At 39.4% G+C, this 15,641-nt stretch overlaps 1 protein-coding gene across 12 annotated transcripts in view; it reads left to right on the top strand.

Moving 5' to 3' along the window:
* PLXNB2 (plexin B2) overlaps positions 1 to 15,641 on the top strand; it is a 346,990-nt gene that overhangs the window by 313,649 nt on the left and 17,700 nt on the right. For all 12 annotated transcript variants that reach the window (XM_006122609.4, XM_075928258.1, XM_006122610.4 and 9 more), the window contains 7 exons: positions 2,660 to 2,889; positions 3,595 to 3,776; positions 4,500 to 4,566; positions 4,679 to 4,825; positions 7,290 to 7,446; positions 9,805 to 9,905; positions 12,404 to 12,488. In XM_006122609.4, the coding sequence (XP_006122671.2) occupies positions 2,660 to 2,889; positions 3,595 to 3,776; positions 4,500 to 4,566; positions 4,679 to 4,825; positions 7,290 to 7,446; positions 9,805 to 9,905; positions 12,404 to 12,488 (969 nt within the window). The remainder of the gene's footprint in view (positions 1 to 2,659; positions 2,890 to 3,594; positions 3,777 to 4,499; positions 4,567 to 4,678; positions 4,826 to 7,289; positions 7,447 to 9,804; positions 9,906 to 12,403; positions 12,489 to 15,641) is intronic.

The raw sequence follows: 15,641 nt of genomic DNA, 5'->3' as shown, positions 1-15,641 counted from the left end.
ACAAGAAGCAATGGGCTTAAATTGCAGCAAGGGAGGTTTAGGTTGGACATCAGGAAAAACTTCCTGCCTGTCAGGATAGTTAAATACTGGAATAAATTATCTGGGGGGAGGGGGTTGTTAAATCTCCATCATTGGAGATATTTAAGAGCAGTTTAGACAGACCCCTGTCAGGGATGATCTAGAGTCTAGACAGTGCTTGGCTGAGCAGGGGATGGACTCGATGACTTCTCAAGGTCCCTTCCAGTTCTAATGTTCTATGATTCTATAAAAGCCATAAAAACATAAAACAAAGTGAAAGGTATTAAAGGAACAAGTAATTTTTTAAGATAAAATATACACAAGTAGTTAAATAAGCAAATGGAAATAGAAACCAGGTATTTTATTATTGCTATTAAGAAGATGCCACTGGTACTGAAAAGTCACCTGTTTCACAACAAGTATCTGTAGTCTGCACTTACGCAGCTGATAAAATGGCACATTTTATTGTAATAAAAATTACAATGTTAGGAAAACCACCAAATGTACGAATTGGTGGGACAAAAAGGATGTGTCGATAGAGTGACATATCTAAGACTGGGAAAATCAGAGAAGCAACACAAATTTAGCTGACAGAACCTGATTTAAGGAATTGGTTCATTCTTTACTGTATGTAAATAGACATGACCTGACGGAAAGCAGTGAAATCTGTAAGGGCTCGAAACCTCCTGATACCAGTCTACTTACTCTGGTGTCGAATTGAAGCATCCATGTTTGAAACTTTGGCCTGCCTGATTACCTTGACCTGTCATATCTCTGTTTAAAATATTGTATTTGTTTATACGCAAGCACTTTTCTTCTGTAATAAAGCTTTTTTTTTGTTTACTATAGAGAAATGACTTGTTTCTTATAGAGAGGGGTTGGAAAAACGGTAGTTGAATCTGAAAATGGCTTAAATTTGGCTTAGGATACTCAGGGTTAGGATTTGGAATTGATTCTCTCTAGATTTTTGCCATCTTGAATAATGTAAATCTCTCAAAATCTTTTCAGAGTAGTTTTTCCCATTGTACTTGAGTCACATCTGCAAAACTGACATGTTCCAAGTTTGGACGCTACCGATCCCAAATCTCTATAGAAACTGTTTGGATTGAGGACTTCAGTTTCCAATACCATTCTGAAATTTGAAGGGCTGAAGATCAAGATTCTGCTTTGGATCCCTCTGTTTATTAATGTTCCTCACCAGCTTGCCTTTGTGTAATCCCTCTTCTTTCTACCCCCAGTTTCTCAGAATAGTTTCTGGAATGTTAAGCTGCTTGTCCCCTGCCAGAGCTCCTAGAGGGATGCAATGAGTACTGCTGCCTGCTGGAGTGTAGGGTTAATTTCCTCCTACTCCATCACTACTGACTCTCTGGGCACAGTAGGAGCCCAAATTGTCTCCAGCAGGTGTAATCTAACATAGAAGATGCATGTTGTTTTGGCTAATAGTAAAGTAAAGCACATAAATGAGAATAGTTTTTAGATTTATATAATACTGATGATGGTAAGTTCAGAAGGATTCTGCCTGCGTGCATCAGACCAGCCATAGTAAAGGAAGTGGTGATTAAGGTAGGAGAACACACATAGCATGAAGCCTGAAACCAGAAGATGTTTTCTTTCTTAAAATTGGCTGAATAAGAAGATCCAGGCTCAATTATGTGGTCAATAAAAATTGCAAAGATGGCAAGCCATTATATTAATTAACATGGTATTCTGGTCAATCAGCAGTATCAGGCAATTGGAAAGCCTCCAGCTAAAATAACCACTTTGTGGAAAGGTGACCTCCTAATTGCTTTCTGTGTCAAGAACTTGAAAGCTTTTGGGTCTCACTGAAGTGTTTTCATCATTTTCAATCAACTGTTTTGCTTTCTTCCTTCTTGCCCTTTTTCTAATAAAATGATTATTTTTATACTTCCTGTTGCTATTGCTCGTTGGTTCAATATACCAGCTACCGTGAAAAGACTTAACAGGAAACTTTCACAATGATGTGGACTCAAAGGAATAGAAAATATACAAATACAAAAAAAGTAGTTGGCCACAATATCTTTTTTCTCCTTTGCTTGTGTGTGTATATGCACATAAAGCCTAGCATTCAAAAATTACTGATTCTACGGTAAATTTACAATTCTCCACTTACAATATATCAGTAATAGATAATACTGTGATAATGAGGATGATTGTTATCCTATGTATTATGATGCAGAGTAGGAGCCCCGGTTATCAATCCAGGCCTATTTATGCCTAGACACAGCAAGTAGCAGCCTGTGACAGCCAATCTCAGAGCCTGGACTCTGTAGTTCACTCCATTCCTTAGAGACCAGGAGCCTACAACTCTAAGCCCAGGTACTGAGACTCACTGTCACAAGCTCTAAATTTCTGAGTAGACATCCTCTGTGCTTCCTCAGACAGCACTAAGTAGTCCGTGTCTCAACAGGTTTATCTGGGAAGAAATTATGGGTTGTAGGGAACATGCTTTTGCAATCGGTAAACATGGTAAGGAAAAAGTATAATGAATGTGGAAGAGGAAATTTTTTCAAATACGTTTAATCATTTTTTCCTACTATAAAATGCTTTCATTGTCAAATGAAAACAAAACACAGTATGGTTTCTAAAACTAACTCTAAACTTGAAATATTGTATACTCTAGATCTAATGATAGAGATGGAAGATCAGACCAATGATATCAGTGAAGCGGGAATTCCTGTGTTGGACTATAAAATGTACACAGACAGGGTCTTCTTCTTGCCCTCAAAAGATGGAGAGAAAGATGTAATGATTACTGGGAAACTGGATATTCCAGAGGCAAGACAGCACACTGTGGAACAGGCTCTAAATCAGTTTTCCAATCTACTGAATAGCAAATCATTTCTTATCAATGTGAGTATTGACATGAGAGTCACTTAAAGCTCACCTTGTACTTTTCAGAAAATGCTTTTTGACTGGCACATGTAGAATGGCATGTACATTTTTAGCACAGATATGCCTAAAGTTTAACTCATAAGTCCATATATAGGCATCTAAAAAAGTGTCCTTATTTCAAAACTGATGAGTGCACAACTGCTTACACAAATATGCTAAATCCTGGCATTCCGTGTAAATCAGGCTGCTTTTTATATGTAGCTAAATAGGGAGCGAGAAGCTATTTTTTAAGCGTGGCCTTAATGTTTATTGGTAAAAGGAGTGTTACAGTCTGCAGTAGAGGAAAACATGTTCTAATACTCAGTTTACTTATTTAGCTCACAATTCTTGTAATTGAAATGGGTTTGTTTTTATATTTGGTTGAGGGTTTCTTTGGGAGGGGGGCAGGAGGACGAAGGCTAAACTTAGTGCAGAGATTTTTTTTTTTTTAAACAAATACTTCATAATATATTGAAGACCTAGATATATTAGTTGAATTAACCCTGAAGACAGTGTGTTTAAAACTGTCTCAGAGAGAGAGCTTATTTATACATAGTTTGTCCAAAACTTTGAGTTTTTTATTTTTTTCCTTCTCCTGTAGTGCCAGGTATGTTTTGATATGTTCTTGAAACGATTCATGACCAGTTTCAGATGCAAAGCTAAATTTGCTTTTTTCTGTTTTAGTTTATTCATACATTGGAGAACCAGAGGGAGTTCTCTGCCAGAGAAAAAGTTTACTTTGCATCCTTATTGACAGTTGCTTTACATGGAAAGCTAGAATACTATACTGACATCATGAGGACATTGTTCTTAGAGCTGATGGAGCAGTATGTTGTGGCCAAAAACCCAAAGCTGATGCTCAGAAGGTTTGAATGATTGTCTTGTTTTCTATAGTCCTTCATTTTTTTGCACCATTGTTACATTTCCAGTGTGGTGTTTTTCAGAGTTTCTGTGTCATGCTGTAGACTGTCTAGAAATAATGATTATGATGACATACCTGAGCACATTAGGGAACAAAAATAAATAGGAATTATTTGTTTTAAGAGCAGCTAGAGACATTTTTCCTGTCCATATAATTTAATTTGGAGGTTGGAATAAACTTGCTCAAATATCTCTCCATGAAAAAAATGCAATATTGAATTTTTTTATACCTCTTATTTAATTGTATACCAGATAATCTAGCATTCTGGCCATATCTCCCTAGTGAATGCTCTTAAAACAATTTCTTAATCCTTAATAAATTGCAGAATTTCATCTCTTGCTCTGTGTACTGTATTTTGTTGCAATTACTTTGTTCCTCAGTAACTAAAGTGTAGGTTTCCTTTAAGCACTTATTCTTACTACATGGAAAAAAACTTCTGACTTGACTATATGGTACCTTTCATTAAAAGTAAGGAGCTGAAAGTATCTACGAACATTGAACAGTGCAAAGCCTTATTTAATGCAGGCACATGCTTTAAAGAACTTCTGTAAAATTATTGCATGACGACAACAAGTGCTGTAAGAGTAGAAATATTTTATTTCAGGCAACACTTAAAAAGAAAATTGCCTTCTTACCAGCAAGTATTTTCGATTTTCATGTTTTTTAGATCAGAAACTGTTGTGGAGAGGATGTTATCCAATTGGATGGCTATTTGTTTATATCAATATCTGAAGGTAGGAGATGAAAGCATATACTTATGCATATACTTTTCCTTCATTAAATACTTAGTTATATGGCATTGATAATACCTTGCATTTTTTTTATTTTATTTTTTCCCTTAAAAAGGACACTGCTGGAGAGCCTCTTTATAAACTGTTCAAGGCAATCAAACACCAGGTGGAAAAAGGCCCCGTTGATGCGGTGCTAATGAAAGCCAAATATACATTGAATGACACAGGGTTACTAGGAGATGATGTAGAGTATACACAGTTGGTAAGTAGCTTATCTGCTAAATCATTAATTTCTATAAAGCTTTTCCTCTTGAATACAATGGAATGTAAGTTTCTATCCATACAGTCTTTCTATAACAATAAGAGCTAGGAAATGTGGGCAATAGGTAAAGAAGTAAGAGCTATGTAGAAGGACTTGGAAGTAAGTCCCCAGATCAGAGCACCCCCAGTCTCTGAAGAAGTTTGAGGTAAATTCCATTAGCCTGATTCTCTTACAACATTTTAATATTGGTTTAATTCCATTGATGTCAGTGGAGTTGCTCTTGATTTACATCAGCATCAATGGGACAGGAATCAGACCCTATGAATAATCTCTAACTCTCATGGCTTGTATCAGGTAATTTCTTTAGGCCTCTAAAGATTATTGTAAATCTAAATCTAGTAATATGTTTTTGCAAATCTTGGCTTGTTTATATAACACATGGTCTAATGAACACACATAATGCTCAGAATTGTTCCCAGAAGAGCAGCACAGAATTTTCTTTTACCTTGAAAGTCACTCTGATGTGATTACTCTGGCTTTATTATTGACACAACTAGCAGCCTTTTTGAATTTTCTCTGTGTGAGACATGCAATGACAGACCTATGGTGTGGATGAAACTTAATAAAAACCTTTGGTTAAAAGCGCATTCTTGATCTATTCCAAAGGGTTCTGGATGGGGTGGCAGCATGGAAAGCTTGCTTTATGAATTGTTCTTACACATGACCTACAGCGGCTGTACTTAACAGATTGCTTGAGAGTGGGGGTTGGATAAAGAACAAAATGTAACTTCATGAATATAGATTTTGGGGGGGGGGGCTAGTGATGCTTTCATGTTTGTCTCAGCTAAAGAGTTTGCCTCATAGTACCACTCGGACTGGGCAAAAATGGTTTACATTGTCTCATGTTTAATGAGCAAGATATTTTTTTATCATATGTCATTTGTCACTTACTGCAATAATTCTTATAATATCTTTTAACCTGGAGGCTTTTGCAATTAAGTTTTATGAATGCAGTTTGAAAGAGAGATATGTGAATGCGAATCAAACCCAAGCCAAAGAAGAATTCTCATAGATACGTATTGCAAACATTAGATCCGATTTGGCCAAAATTTCATTGCATTCTCGAATTGTACTTATAACAAAAAAAATCGCAAGTCTTTTGACAAAAAAAGTGGATTAATATTGTTAAACAATATTGGGATAATATGCTTGACTTACGATAAAAATATATTTGTGCTACTTATGCGAGTGGATGAGTTTGGGCAGACATTTATGGAGCACTTGCTGCTTTAAGTAGATAAATACAAAATTTAATTTGCACACATCTGCTTGAAACTGGATGATGAACTACACTGTATATGCTACTTATTCATTTTACAGTAATTATTTTTGTTTAAAAAATTGGGTATGTTTTTCATCGGTTGTTACAGTGACACACTATATTTTCAACTGACAGCAAAATCATATATAATTAACATAATAAATGGGGATAGGACAAAGAAATACAATTAGCTAGCAAGTTCTGGCTAAGGACAATAAAAAAGTTTTTAATTCCACTGCACTGTAGCACATTTTAACTACATAAATTAATACGTGAGGTGCAGGGATCACTTCACCCAAGACCATATCTGAGAGGGAGGGGAGTTCTACTAGCCAGTAAAAGGGGAAAGAAGCCATATCTGGCTATTTCTGCTATTAAAATATGTCTGTGTAACAGTGTCCCTGAAAATTCCAACATTTTTGCACAACTTTGGCTTTTGGAAATCAGGCAGCCATCAACAGAGGGTGAGGTCAAAGTCCCTGCCTTTTTCTTAAGATGATTTCCCCTTTCTGGACATTATTTTCTTCTTTTGTCTTACCTGGACTGAGATTATCATCTCTATGCTGTGGGCACATTTAAAGTTCATTCTGGGTTTAAAAATACTCGAAGAGATTCCATCCTGTATAAATAACATGGAGGAATACCAATAGAATCCGTGATATCTTGAGAATCAGAATAAAGTACCTAAGGGTACCCTTTATAATTGAGGGTTATTATGATAAGTAGCAAATAGCAAACTGACTTTTCTTTGTGTAGTTCATTATTGGATAACCTGAGTGGTACACAGACAGTGTATGGTCAGGGTATTTTAATACATGCCTGTCTCTATATAAAACTTTCCTTAATAAGTTCCCAAGACACAGAAAAGATGTCATATTAGATACCACAAAGAAAGGGAAAATCCAATCTGTACATTTTCTATTTTATCATATTAGAAAGAATGGGCTGGCATCTAAAATAGCTAGTTGGCTGAAGAATAGTGAAGAACTGTGCAGATAAACACTTTTTCATTAAAAACATATATTGCTGCATGGTGGTGAGACACACAATGCATCATGGGCACTTCCTAGGCTCTAATCACCCAGAAAAACAGATTAGAACTGATATTTTTTAATAATTAGGCACATTTTTTTTCTTTCATAGACAGTAAATGTGTTTGTTCAAGATGGAGGCACTGATTCTGTACCAGTGAAAGTGCTAAACTGTGATACTATTTCTCAAGTAAAGGAAAAGATAATAGACCAGGTCTACCGAAATCTGTCTTGTTCACAGTGGCCAAAAGCTGACAGTGTTGTTCTAGGTAAGTTCTTATTTTTGTTGCTGGTATAATAACAGTGAAAACAGTGATTTGATGCTCTTATCTTTCCTGAAATGTTTCAGTAAATGTCATTCAAAGGTTTAGTTCTTGAACTATTAAGCTGAATCCACCGCTAAGCATGATGCTCTAGTACTTACTATATGGGAAATAAATTAAGTCCTTTGTGATTCAGGGCTGGCTGCAAAAGGGAGAGCAGATATTCCCAACACTGTTGGGTAAGGGATTGCTGGCAAATGAAGTTTATAAAAGTAAGCTTGAACCAGGTAGATAGCTCAGTGTGATGGAAAAACAGCAGTTTATCTGATGAAGGAAAAACTGTTCAAATGGTTTGCCTGCTGCAAATAGCAGTGTGCCTAATGAAGAAAAATGTACCTCCACTGTCTGTGGAACAGACAGAAGGCACCTCTTGGCATGTGATTGCTGAGGATATTGCTCTTGTCCCAAAGGTGGTTCTGGACTTAACTGAAATCCAAAGAGGGAGGTGTTCCTAAGCTTGCACACGGTAACCTTTATATTGCCAATTAGGAAAGCTTCAGAGGAAAATAGAGTGCCATTAACCATGGAGTTCTGCAAATTGTATGAAGGGAGGTAATGCAAAAATCCTCGTAATGTTCCAGAGGTGATTCTAGGCTAAGGGAAACTCAGGCTAAATCTACACTGGCATTTTACTGAGCTGCAACTTTCTGGATCAAGGGTGTGAAAAAACCCAAGCACTGAAAGTTATAGCTGTAAAGCGCAAGTGTAAGCCAAGCTCCTGGCACTGTAAGCTACTACCCTCATGGAGGTCAGGCCTGCTGCGAGGGAGCCAGGAAGGGAGGGGCAAAGAGGGCAACTGCACCAGGGCCTGGTGATTCAAAAAGAGCCTGAGGCTCCTGGCTGCTGCTGCCTTTACTGCAGTAGTAGTGACAGTTGGAGTCCTAGACTCTTTAAATCGCTGCCAGAGCCTGGGTGGTGTACTTTGGGCAGTGCTAAGAGCTGACAAGGGGGGTGTGGCCCAAGCACACTGAGGGCTGACTGCCCAGTCCCGCCCCTTCCAGGAGAACAAAGCTAGGCCCTTCAACCATCTTGCCCAGGGGCCCGGCCATTCTGTCTGCCCACTTGATGGAGGTGGTTTACCTAGAGCACTGGGAGCGTTCTCCCTGCTCTCCTGCTGTGGCCACACTTCTGTGACTGCTCTTTTACCTATGAAGTGTAAACACAGCTTCAAGTGAGTTTGTTGTGGCTTCACACAGCAATCCTTCTGTAGACCAGAAAAAAAGATGGATTGTTCCTTAGGAAGATTCCAGAAGAGAAATGTTTTTGTGGTAGTTTTTTGCAAACAATTTGCTGCAACTGAGGGATCTGGGAGTGATTTCCTTAAATTAATTCAGTGAATCACTCTATTCAGAAAGCAACAGTTTGTTGATTGCGAAGCCTTATCCACCGGTGTGGGAATATCTGCTGTCCCTTTTGCAGCCTTCTCTGACCTTGGCATTTCCAGTAGAGGTTGCCCAGGTACCCTAATAGCCCTCTTACCTGGTTTCATAAAAATGCACAGAGCACATTAACAATTTTCAATAAAACCTATTATCAGAACCAATGAAATATTCATTGTTTCACTTAGTAATTCATGTGACAGTGATATCTTGAACAATTAATTCATGTAAAGTTAATGGAGACAGATTTTCAGAAGTTACTTGTGACTTTGAGTCTGTTAGTTTTTGATTGCCTAACTTATGGCAACATAAAGGGAACTGATTTTTCAGAAATGGAAAAATTTGGAACACTCAGTCTCTGAAAATGATGCCCCTTTAAGGTGTGTCCAGTCAGGCATCCAAAGACCGAAGCCTCCAAAATCACTAGTCACTTCTGAAAGTGTTTCCTTTAATGTTTGAAAAATCTACAGTTGCCTTATGAAAAATTATGAAAAACACTTTTTGTGACATGTCAACTCGTGCCATAATTTAAGGAGATGACAGGCTGTTGATTTTTTTTTTTCCTTCAATGCATTTGCCTGAAAACAGATTTTTGTTTGTTCCACAGGAAGTCCTTAATCCTCTTGTTTTGGACATGACAGCAATTTTTACAGCAATTAATTTGGCGTCCTAAACTTAGGATTTTGACTTCAATTAAAAGATAAACAGAAAAATCACATGAATTTTTAAGCAAAACCTGTATAAAGTTTCCTAATAAGAAACAAATGGGAAGCAGGAAAGCCCAAATATTTTAAAACAAAGTATCTTTTGAAATATTCCATGATGTTTCATTGGCTCTTTTTAATAGAAAACTCTTTAGTGCTGTACTGTTTTCATTGCATAAGGATAAAACCTGTTTCTTCTTCTTGTTTTAATTACTCTGTAGAGTGGCGTCCAGGTTCTACTGCCCAGATCCTCTCAGATTTGGATTTAACATCCCAACGAGATGGCAGGTGGAAACGTATCAATACTCTCATGCATTATAATGTAAGGAGAATTGGTGATATCGGTTAATTGTCTCAGGAATAAACTTCTCTTAGGCAAGCCAGTCCCTCTCGAAAAGCTATGTAATAAGGGAGACTAGAAAACATAATGTTGCTTTCTGGAACGGGAGAACATATCTGTCAAATTCTAGTATTCTCCCTGGCATACTCTGCATCACCTGAATACAATTCCAAATTGCACCATGAGTTTTTAAAAACTCCCCTAGAACTTTACATATCCTCTCAGCAGTCCCAGATTTCATGGGATTGTCTTGCTTTAGCTCCCAAAAATTCATCTCTGTTGAAGGGCTCCTCTTCCATAGCACGGGCTGGGCTCTGCTCTTCTTTCTAGGCATTGCAGTCTAGAACAGGGAGCTAAAGCCAGCCAGCTCCTCACAACCAGAACTGCAGAAACCAGCACAGTGAGATGAGTGTAGGACAGGCTCACTCTACAACTCCCCACTGCCATGCCTTCCTACCCCTGGGTGCAGCACCCACACACACACACTTCACTGCAGGAAACCTTTTTAGCTAATGCAGATTTTTGGGAGATGTATATTTCTGCCATTCCTACCTACTCTTCTTCTCACACCACTTTTCCCATTTTGGAAGCTGCTTCTTTGCCCTAATCCCTACAGATCCTTCCTTCAGAGTTTCTTCTGTGTTCTGCCCCATCTCTCCGGATCTTTTTTCATTTGTGTCACACACACTGCTTCACTGATGCGTTTAAGAACTATAAACCCTGATGTGGAGCAAAGTAATTTTTTAATCTTGTTTATAAACCCCTGGTACACACAGTCAAGTAACCAGTCTTAACACAATGTTTCAGGTTATATATGAAATATGAAAAAAAATGGCAGGATGATGGAGTAGGGGGAGAGCACTGAAATATTTTTTTTGTATATTATGTCTAGGTTTCATGCTGCACTCATCATCAGGATATGCAAGCACATGTGATCTGATTATGTACTGTCCCATCCCCTTCCCCTCCCCCCCCCCCCCCCCCCCCCACACACACTATCTAACCCTTTCCTGGTGGCAAATATGTTGCCGCTTAGGTGATGCAGAGCAGCTCCCTAAGAAGGCAGATATCTCTGGGTATGACTACACTACATGGCTCCGTTGACGGAGCCATGTAGATGAGCTTTGTAGACATAGCAAAATGAAGTGGCGATTTAAATAATCGCTGCTTCATTTACATCAAAATGGCTGCTACGCTGTGCTGATCAGCTGTTTGTCGGCTCAGTGTGGTAGTCTGGACGCTCGGCGGTCGACATCAAAAGCCTTTGTTGACCGCCCCGGTAAACCTCATCCCACGAGGTTTGCTATGTCTACAAAGCTCATCTACATGGCTCCGTCAACGGAACCATGTAGTGTAGACATACCCAGAGATATCTGCCCTCTGTTCCTTTATGGGGAACTCAACGCTGGTGCAAAGGGCCCATGCGAACAGCTTATGTGCCATTGAACTCTCACCCATGTTTTGAATAGCATTATCAGCCTTGGAGAAAGCTTTGCCTGTGCCCTCTAAAGTAGCAAGTGTCAGAGCTTGAGCCCTTCCATAGGAGAGGGCTATTGGAGATGAGGAGCCTGAATGTTAGTGTGCGTATAGCACCTCTCAGTATCCAGGCCCTAACTCAGGAGTGGGCCAAAGGGCCTCTGCGGTCTGGATCCGGCTCTCCAAGTGGATTGATCTGGCCCATGGAGGTCTTGCTACTTCCCTGCCCCCAGGCCAATCAGGACCTAGGGACGGGGGAGCGCGCTGTGCTTAGAGTCGACCCTGTGCTTAGAGTCGACCTTGCCACGCGCCGAAGGGCAGGAAGCAAGAGACTTCACACTCTCCCTGCCCCCAAACCATGTGCTTCTTGCAGAATGGGATCAGGGAGGGAAGAGACTTCATTCATTCCCCTCGCCCCAAACCCTGATTGACCTGAGGGCAGTGGGAGTGTGTGAAGTCTCCTCCTGCCTTGCAAGGGGCTCAGCACTTAGTCAACCACCAGCTGCTGCTCAGCTGACTGGTGTTTCTAATCATGGAGCTCCCTTGCAGGGCAGATTTTCATGCTCCCCCCAGGCCCTGATTGACCTGGGGGTGGGGAGGGAAGCGGTTAAAGTCTCCTCCCATTGCCAGGGTCGTGGGCACCTAGAGGGAACCGCCAGGTGTTCAGAGCAGCTGGTGGGTCTCTCTAGGGTGCATAGGCAAAGACTTCACATGCTCTCCTACTCACAGACCAATCAGGGTCTGTGGGAGGGGAAGCACAGAAGTGTCCTGGCCCCACCCCTTCTGGGGCAACCTGGACTCATTTCAAAAATTTCTGAAGTGGCCTCTGGTCACAAATTGTCCCCTCCCTTCTCTTCCCCCTCCCCCCGGCTCCGCCATAAGTGGAGGATAAGAAAATGGGTTGGTATCTGAAAAAAAACCTGCTTAGGTGGGGAAAGACTCCACAAATATGAGGTTCCGGCCTGCTTCTAGTAATTTTATATTCTCTGTTTTTCTTCTTGAAGGTCCGAGATGGTGCCACACTTATCTTGTCAAAAATAGGAATTTCCCAGCAGCCAGAGGATAATCAGCAAGATGTCCCAGGGGAAAGTAAGTATAATGGGGCTGCTCTGTGTCTCCAAGGGGAGTACAAGACAAAATGCACAAATAGACAACGTTGATTTTGCCTGATCTTGTTTTACAGGAAAATACATTAGAGATTTCCCACCTGGTAATGTTACACTAATTTAAGTTGCTTCTCTTCTGTACACCTTGTTCACTATCTTTCTAAAAGCCTCAAGTTATGGGGCTTTCGCTGCTGTCTTTAGGAGACTGTTCCCTATCTTAATTCAGTTCACTCTCTGGAAACTTCTGGTATTTTGCCAAAATTGGATTTTAGTCTCATTACTCCTAGCTGTAACCTGCATGCTGCCCTCCACTGTATCCCCCCCGAAGTGCTATATTCTCCCACCATCCTTGGTGTTTAGAACCTTCAAATATTTGTAAACTATTTAGATTGTTTCCTTGTTTCCCACCACCGGCATCACCCTCTGTCGTCATTTAAATTCTTGTAGTTTGATTAATCTTTCCTCGCAAGTCAATCATTTCATCCCTTTGAGTATTTTGAGCTGTTCTCTGAATTCAATCCAACTGATCTATACCTTCCTTGGAATACATTGCTCTGAATTTAGTATGAGGTTTCAGGTCATGCTGCACTAGAGAGATGTTTGGAAAGGGATTGTTTATCTCCATGCCCCATGACATGATGATTTGTTCATGCAACCCAATTACAATGGCTTTTTTTCACACTCCTATTGCTTTGCTCATGCTTGGTCTGTTGCCTCTGTTACCTTAAGTTCTTTTCAGATTTACTGCTACCTGATTATTTCTTCACACTGCGTGCACATCAGATAACTTTTCACCAGTTGTATTAGCTTTGCTTTTGTCCAAGTTGAGTTTCCACTTTGCTATTTCCTGCCCACAATCCAAATTTCTGTAGGTGCTGTTTTATTGTTCCTTTCTCCTCGCTGGAGTTTACAACTCCTCCTCATTTCATGTAATTTAAGAATTGAATTATTTTGTTGTTTACTCTCTTTTCTAGATCACTAATGCAGCCATTACATAAAGCTAGTTTTAACATTTCTACCTGCTAAACACCTCCCATCAACTCAGCATATGGTTCTTTGCTTGCATCTTTAAAATAGAGCTTTCAGTCCACATGGCAGTATCCCTGTCCAAGCCAATTTGATCTGAACTTTCAAGGAAGCCTTTGTGAAAGAATATCAAATGTTTTACTAAAGTTCAATGTGTTACATCAACTGTGTTCTGTTTCTTCCACTTATTTTGTCATTTTCGTTCCCTTCCCTCTCCACCCAAACAACTCAGTGAAGTTTGTCTGGCAATATTGACTTTTTGTCAACTTTCTTTATTGTGCTGGGTCTGTTACACTTAAAATGTTCAATGCCTTTTTCCCTTCTCTTCCATTATTAAATAGGGATAAAAGATTTATTCAGTGATAATTGCCTGGATCTTTTTTCCTTCATGTTTTAAACTGATTTAAAATGCTTCTGTCACTGAAGGCTAAACCCTGGGCTTCATTTAATAGTTTATTCTGTTTAACAGATCTGCTGATCTTAGTTTGACAAAATACTTGAAAGCTGTTAAATATAAAGGAATGGAAATAATATAACAGAAATTTACCTCTTTTTCCAGGGGTTCTGTAATGGCTGTCAGCTAGGGCTTTGATATATATTGCTGTTTAATAAAAGTGTGCCAAACTGCCATGTTGAGAGTTGACTAGGGCAGCAGTCTAGGTAGTGCTACGAGCAGTTAAATTTTACTCTCTTCTTTTTGGGACTCTTATTGAAATGTTTTTTCAGGGCCCTTGGAAGGCTCTTCCAAGGGTATTAAGTGTAATGCATTTATTTTTAATTCTTAAATGTGGAGTAAATGTTAAGCCTGTTTGAACCTGCGTTCCACAACTTACATATTGTGGTGCCAAAGGAAATTTTGATATGTTCATTTCTCAAGCCATAGGCAGAGGATGATCCCACTTTTTGCTTTATGCCTATGCCATTACATTCAGAGATGTTATGGGTGAAGAAGCTTATTGAAAACAAATGGCTTATATTGCTAAAATTTGACTATTTAATCATACACGTGTCACTCTAATCAGCAGAGGAAAGCAGAATTCTCCTGCTAGTGTCTTTGCAGAGAGCTCAGTCATGCAAAGAAGCAGCTCTGGTGAATTTCAAATGGTGAAGTACAGGAGTAGCAGCAACTGCTGTCGTCTTTCCATCCCATGCCCTCTCCCATACAAGCCAGAGCTTACAGCAGAAATTGGGAAGGCAATATTTCATGCCTCATTCGTGCATTTTCATTAATGCCTAGGTCTTCTAGAAATATCACATGCCAACTTGTTTGTTTGGAAAGCTATAAAAACATAACAAAGCCAGGCCAAAGTTACAGCTCAATGACAATGATTTGTATATTGCAGAAAAAGGGGAGGAAGGGAATAGAGGCTTAAACACACACTCTTGCATTCTTAGATGACAGAGTCAAGGAGAAACACCTCCTGAGTCCAGTCTTTTTCAAATAAAAAGAGATAGGCTTTCTTTTTAACCAGAGTTTCATGTTAACTTAAGATTTGTTTTGGAAATCACACTCTATCAAAGAACTACATTTGGCCCAAAATAAAAATATAAAATGTCCAAATGTTCTAAAATCTGATGTTGCTTCTTTGTGCTTTCTGTTTCCCAGCCTTCAATCAAGAAAGATACTAGGGGACTGGTTGTGTAAATTAAATGTCAAAGATTTTCAGCTGTGGAGATAGTAATTGTAATTCTATCTTGGATTAAAAATGACAATGAGTTTGCTTGTATACTAGCTTCTATTTCTATAGCATAGGACTAGGAAATTAGGGAAAACTGCCTGTCTGTTCATGACCTACTTGGGCTTAGAGTATCAGGCAAGTTGCAAGTTAGAGTTGTTTCTAGCCAGTCTGTACAGCATGAGTGTGGTTCATGCTAGTGTAGCGGTTATAGGTCTATTGAAGGAGTGGGTGGATGAGGTTCTGTGGTCTGCGAGGTGCAGGAGGTCAGGGTGGTCCATGAGATGATGATAATGGTCCCTTCCAATCTTAAAGTCAGTGAGTCTAGTGTCATAAGTCCCTCATGCTCATGAGTATTTAGTCACCTTGAAACTTTGTTTTAAACAGGAAAAGGGAGAAATTTCAGAGAGTTATAGCCTCTTGTTATAATGTCT

The sequence above is a fragment of the Pelodiscus sinensis genome, chromosome 1, assembly GCF_049634645.1.
Source record: "Pelodiscus sinensis isolate JC-2024 chromosome 1, ASM4963464v1, whole genome shotgun sequence".
In the NCBI taxonomy this organism is placed as follows: Eukaryota; Metazoa; Chordata; order Testudines; family Trionychidae; genus Pelodiscus; species Pelodiscus sinensis.
Note: the sequence above shows the minus strand (reverse complement) of the source record. Positions and strands in the feature narration are given on the sequence as shown.